Raw genomic sequence first — 6,442 nt, forward strand, 5'->3', positions numbered from 1 at the left:
CACATGTTTTTACTGTGTCAGATTTATTTTGTGGTAAGTTTTGTGTTTTTTTTTGTTTTTTTGTCGATTGATTGAAGCCATATTATCGTTTTAAATGTTTATTTTTGACATGTCAGAGCTCAACGTGCCTTCTCTTCTCCTGTGGTATTCAAATGCACTTGTCAGTATTTTTAATATTGTGTCTATCTGATACTGTGTGTGTGTGTGTGTTGAGTCCTGTACACTGTGATGTGTGTGTCTGTGTGTTATGTACATGCTGACGATCGTCTGTATTGATCCAATTAAAGGTCGGTTGAGAGTCATGTTGTTAACGTCACTGTGTCGTCGTCGGACTGAGGCGTCCGCTCAGTCTGCCCTTTCACAATAAAACGTTCTACTGTCTGATTTAAAGTGCTGATCGATAAAGAGTTTTTATTGATATTCTGATATTTTATCAACTCACGTTTCTTCCTGAGCTTTCAGCAAGATCTCATGGTTCTCATTAATGGATCATTATTTTGTTTTTTTTTTAAATATTCTGCTTTAATGTAATTTATTGACTATTTTAATCTCTGGTGATTTTATTTTTATATTTTAAAGCAGAAGTAAGTGGTCCGGTCGTTTTCGCTAATGCTGCGTTCCAGGCAGGCTTTTGAAATCGTAAATTACAGCTTCAAGTCACAACTTACGACTTTGTAGCGTTCCAGGCAACCCACTCGTGTTTTTCCGACCTGTTTTACCTGTGAAAGTCACTATAACGGCCACTCGTAACTTCCGACCCGTGAACTCGTACCAGATCGAACTGGTACCACTTCACGGTCGGAAAAATACGAGTTTCCTTGAACGCACCATAACAGTCCTCGTCCCTACGTCACCACATTCACGGCGTCCCTTGGCTGCACACACAGCCCTGCATGCCGTTCTCTCTCCTCATTGGATAAAAACTGTAGGATACGATAAATGTTTTCTTCTCGGCTCAGAGCAGAGCAGAGTGACTGACAGACCCGTGTTTCAGTCCAAACACTCTATGTAAGTGATTGCTGTCGGAAGATATAACTATTTAAGACTTATATTAACACAAATATATCACTTACTTCTGCTTTAATCTAAAAATATCAATATTCAGACCAAGATGAGATCGACTTGCATCATAAAAACATAAAACCTGTAGCCAAAAAATATTAAAGTTAGTGTAAAAAAGAAAATACTCTAAATTATTTATCAATAATTAAAATATTTTGCAGATAAATTATTGTAGAAAATCTAAATTAATGAAAGTTAAAAAAAAAAATTCTGCCTCCAGTTTCTAAAATGCAACAATTTTCTGCTTTTATTTAATAATACGAACATTTTTGATGATTTTAACCTTAATTTTGTTTCATAGAAAACAAGATGATTGATAAATTATCTGCAGTATTGATGATGTCATTGTTGTTTCACTCACATTAAATCTAACTCACTTTTTTATCTTCGAGGACAGAAACTCAGTGACCCTCTCTCTCTCTCTCTCTCTCTCTGGACAAATGTTTATTTTCCTTGTGAAGAACTCAAACTTTTGTTTTATAGACAAATCAAGTACAAAAACAATCAATCAATAAAGGTATTGGTGGTCCGTCTCCTGAAGCCGATTCCTTTGGAACCAAGTTTCCAACGAAGAAGCTGGAAAAACTCAAAAGTCCTCGAGTCAAAGAAATGAACGAACGAACATCTGCATCGGTCCGTTATCGACCGATTATTGGCCATCGATCGATACTACGAGGACTGAAGAGAGTGTGACAGAGAAACGTCAGTTCATCGTCCACCGCTACATCACCGACGGCAACGCGCTGCTGCTGCTGCTGATGACATCACAGAGGGGGCGTGGCGTGAAGGCGGGGCTTAGGGCGTCGTAGAGACGGTGGACGGCCACTTCCACCATCTCCCTCAGAGAGTCGTCGTCCGCGCAGGTCACGGCCTGAGGGTCAGAGGTCAGAGGTCAGAGGTCATCATGGTGTTATCAGCTGATTATTGAGTATTGATTTATACCCAGGGTTCCTACACATTTGAAATTTCCAAATTCCATACTTTTTCCAGACCCTAATTTCCAGACTTCTCAGTAAAAAATGTTCAATAATTTGTGATATTTGAGTAAATAGTTGTGCATTATATAAACAAATCATGCAATTAATCATTTGTTTTCATTATTCTGAATGTGTATGCCATTATGTAACCAAATAATTTCCAGGAGATTGTAGATATAGGTAGCACATACAAAAATAATTAACCCAGATAACTTCAGATAAGACCAAACCCAGATAAGTATTAAAGGTTGACTACGTAGAATTACAAGAAAAACAACAGGAAAAGAATTCCAGCAGTCGATTGCCAGACCGTTGCTAGGTAAAACGGGCCGTTGCTAGGGACTCCGCTCTGAACAGAGGACAGCAGAGGAGGAGAGCTAAGCAGGATATTTACCTTATGTTTCATTTTTACCGTCATTAACAGCATAATAAATGACTTGTAGCTTGTTACAGGGAGAGTGGAGGCTCTCTGCCTTCCACACCGCTGCTGCTCAGAGCCTCAGAGCCTCCGCTGTCACTGCTCTCGTCAAGTTGAAAAAAAAAAAAAAAAAGGAGCTCCGTGGCACCGAAAGTCCGCGACGATAAACGTGTTTATGACAGATAAGACTACACAAATACACCCATCCTAACAAGTATATGATGATCCATTGATCCACCGATTGATTATTAAAAAGGCTTGGTTGGAAACAAACGCATAGGACCGGGAGGAGGCAGGAAAACAGCGGAGAACTGAGCCACATGTCGGCTACAGGCAGGTACGAATGTAAACAGAACGTTGACAGAAAGTCATTGTCGAGCCCGTCAAAAAAATTAAAAATAATAATTCAGACTAAAAAAAATTTTTTTATGGAAAAGCAATACTTTCATTCTGTACCCCTCTAAAGGCCCCATGGATGTATTATTTTTGAAAAAATATAGCTTTTAATAAATATTATTCAACCTTTAAGTATTAAGCCAGATCATTTCCATACAATAATTTCCATTTTCCATACTTTTCCAGACCTGGAAATGTATAAAATCAAATTCCATACTTTCCCATACTTTCCATACTTGCGTAGGAACCCTTTAAATACCATTATGATGAACCAGACGTTAAAGGGATAGTTCAACATTTTGGCAAATTCTCCTATCACCATAATTCCCTTGGTCGACCAATAGTCGTCATTAGTCGACTCATCATGTCACGACTTCCTGTATCTGGCCCTTCAAATTAAAAGCCCTATAGCCTTTATATATAGTTCAGTTATATTGATTTTGACTTAATTTTGACAAGACAGGGCTCCAAATGTTTTTTTTTTTTTTCCTGCGACCAATCGACCATTGAAATTTTGGTTGGCTAATGATTTTTTTGGTCAACCATAGAGCACTGGAAAAGCGAGTAACGACACGCATTGGTCCAATGGAAGCGCCTCCTGATGGCGGAATATGGGTTTTGCAAAAGCGCCCAAGAACTGACATCTCTGCATTGTTGGTGAATGAGCAAGTGTGGTATTTTCAATAATTTAAGGACATTTATAGATCACCCACATTAATAGCATCATTGAGGATCCTTTACAGATAAACATTAACACATAGGCGAGTAAAAATAAAAAAAAATAGTTGTCTACATTAATGTTTCAATCTACATTTTGTAATAAAGGCAAGGCAAGGCAAGGCAAGGCAAGGCAAGGCAAGGCAAGGCAAGGCAAGGCAAGGCAAGGCAAGGCAAGGCAAGGCAAGGCAATTTTATTTGTATAGCCCGTTTTTACAAACAGTTTGTCTCAAAGGGCTTTACATGGCATCGTAACAACATCCTCTGTCCTTAGACCCTCACATCAACTGAGGAAAAACTCCATGGAAAACCCTTTTAACAGGGAAAAATCGGAGAAACCTCAGGGTGAGCAACAGAGGAGGGATCCCTCACCCAGGACGGACAAATAAACAAATTACAAGTGTAATTTGATATGACCTAGACACCTAAAAACAAAAACACGGCCGTTTTCATCAATCTACAAGCAAGTGGGCAACACACATAGCTACATTGGAGTGAATGAGTTTTCTGGGCGCTTTTGCAATACCCATATCCTGCCACTCGGGGCGCAAAACCCTTACCACGGGAGTCAATGGTGGTGTCGTTAATCTCTTTTCCAGTGCTCTAGTCAACCAGTGCTTGGTCGACTATTTGGGGGCAGCCCTATTAAATTCTGTGCAAAAAGATGTTGAAATAGTTTTCAATAAAGTAGTGAATTTAAAAGTACATGGGTTCTGTTTTGTTTTTGTTTTTTTAATCGTGGTATCGAATTAGTATCGAGAATCGTGGAAATTCACAGATATTGATTATCGACTACTGAAATTCTGGTATCGTGACAACCCTATACTGTAGGCGAATTTGCCAAAATATTGAACTATCCCTTTAATGTTCGTGTATAGAATAGATGTCAGACGCTGGACTCACTCTGGTCTCTGGGTCGATGCACGCCGTGACTCCGTCCACCGTCACACTCAGGCTTTTACTGTCTTTGAAATTCACGCAGTCGTCCCCGAACATGTCGCTGAAACAGAAAAAAAACATTTTACCAGGTGAAAACAGAAAATATTTAATCTCTACCTTCATTTAAAAGTTTTATTCTCTTATATTTGGATCAATTAGGTTTAATTTTAACTTAAAAAGTGTCAGATTCTACAGTTTTGTCCGATATTTTAACCATTAAAACCATTTTGCAGGTGTTCAGACTCACTGCAGCATCAGCTCCAGTCGCTCGACGAACAGCTCCATGTCGAAGGTTTCCTTCCTGCCCTCGTGGACTGAAACAAACAAACAAACAAACAAACAAACAAACAAACAAGCGTCAGTAAAGTTTCTGTTCATCAGTGAAATTAAAATAAATTCCCTCGTGATGCGTTCACTGACATTTCTGGGCGGTGGGGTTGGACTGGACCTCCAGGATCACCGTGGTGACGGCGTCTGCGTACATGTCGTTGAGCGGGTTGGCGACCCACTGAGACGAGAACATTTTCATTATTAATAATTTTATTTCAGTTATTTATTGATTTATAAATTTTATTGCTGCATCAATTAGTTTATCGAGTTTTTTACTTCAATTGTCTGTTGTTTTTACATTCTTCTCTGTTTTATTTGTGTTGAGATTTTTGTAGTGTTTGAAAAAGTGTGATAAAAATAAAAAATTGTCATAATTATTGTATATATCTGTGTAATGAATGTATTAACTGGCTAATAATGTATCTGTAACCAGGTCTGAGTGAGATCTGTGTCTAAAAACATAAATAAAATTATAAAATATACAAAATAGTTTGAAATAAACATGTAGAACAAATACTGAGCATTAATAAAACCTGACTGCAGCTACATAACCATGTCATAAACTGTATATTTAATGTTTCTAAACTGGTTTAAATAAAAACAGACGTGTTCGTGTGCTCAGAGTTAATAAAGTTTTGATAAACAGGTGAGTTTTAGCCACTTCAGGCGACATGTGGTGGATGATGAGTGTAAAAAGTGTCGTGTTGCGTTCGAGTGTCCGACCTCCAGTACGACCATCCCGGCCTCGTGAACCAGCGTGATGCTCTTAAAGATCTTCACCGTGATTTTCTCCGTCCCCTCGACCTGCTCCACGTCGCCTGAAACACACACACACACACACACACACACACACACACACACAGAGGAAACAGGAAGTTACAGCTTCTACTGCAGCATAGATATATATATACTGACTAGATGCCGCGTTCCTAGGCAACTCTATTGAGTGGAATGCGTCAACGCGGCGGCCATCTTGGTCAGGGGGAAGCCGTGTCTACTTACTGCACTAGTCAACAGAGGCAGACGTCTATCAACCATTAAAATCGCCATAACTCACTGAATATTCAACCGATTTTCAAGCCGTTTGGTTTATTATAAATGTCAGACATATGTTTATGATACAACAACAACAAAAAATCTTTATAATTTTTTTTTAATGTATTAAACATACACTTACATACTCAGACACACACCCACATGCATAAACACACTGAAATGTGTTCTACAAGGGTCTGACTGCTGGTCAGATGTATATTATGTCTATGGTCAGAACCCCGGACCAAGATGGCGGCCTATGGAGGTTATTTTCTATCATAAATCAAGAGCATATTATGTTGATTTGAGAGCATTACTTTTTGATTTGACGTTCAGAAAACTCTGCTCTCATATTCAAATTTACTCTGCTCGCGCTCAAACTATGTGCTCGATGTTTAAACCTGTGCTCTCGGATTCAAAGTTGCCCTGCTCGTGCTCAAACTTTGCTTTCGCATTCAAGTTTGCCCTGCTCGTGCTCAAACTGTGTGCTCGCACTTGGTCACAGCTGCCTGCGCAGAGTGTTTCCTCTTGCGCGGAGGAAAGTCCTGCTCTCGGATCTCTGCTCTGC

General features: G+C 39.2%; 1 protein-coding gene across 1 annotated transcript in view; it reads right to left on the reverse strand.

Annotated features, from left to right (window-relative positions):
- Window positions 1–1,783: 1,783 nt before the first annotated feature.
- Window positions 1,784–6,442, reverse strand: part of LOC146960683 (cleavage and polyadenylation specificity factor subunit 3-like) — a gene marked incomplete at its 5' end in the record, with an annotated part of 13,871 nt that continues 9,212 nt past the window's right edge. Inside the window, 4 exons of the mRNA XM_085772158.1 lie at window positions 1,784–1,933; window positions 4,474–4,570; window positions 4,757–4,823; window positions 4,930–5,017. Coding sequence (XP_085628284.1) covers window positions 1,784–1,933; window positions 4,474–4,570; window positions 4,757–4,823; window positions 4,930–5,017 — 402 coding nt within the window. The remainder of the gene's footprint in view (window positions 1,934–4,473; window positions 4,571–4,756; window positions 4,824–4,929; window positions 5,018–6,442) is intronic.

The sequence above is a fragment of the Trachurus japonicus genome, unplaced genomic scaffold (assembly GCF_045865225.1).
Source record: "Trachurus japonicus isolate A0001 unplaced genomic scaffold, Traja_1.0 AP030134.1".
Classification (NCBI taxonomy): Eukaryota; Metazoa; Chordata; class Actinopteri; order Carangiformes; family Carangidae; genus Trachurus; species Trachurus japonicus.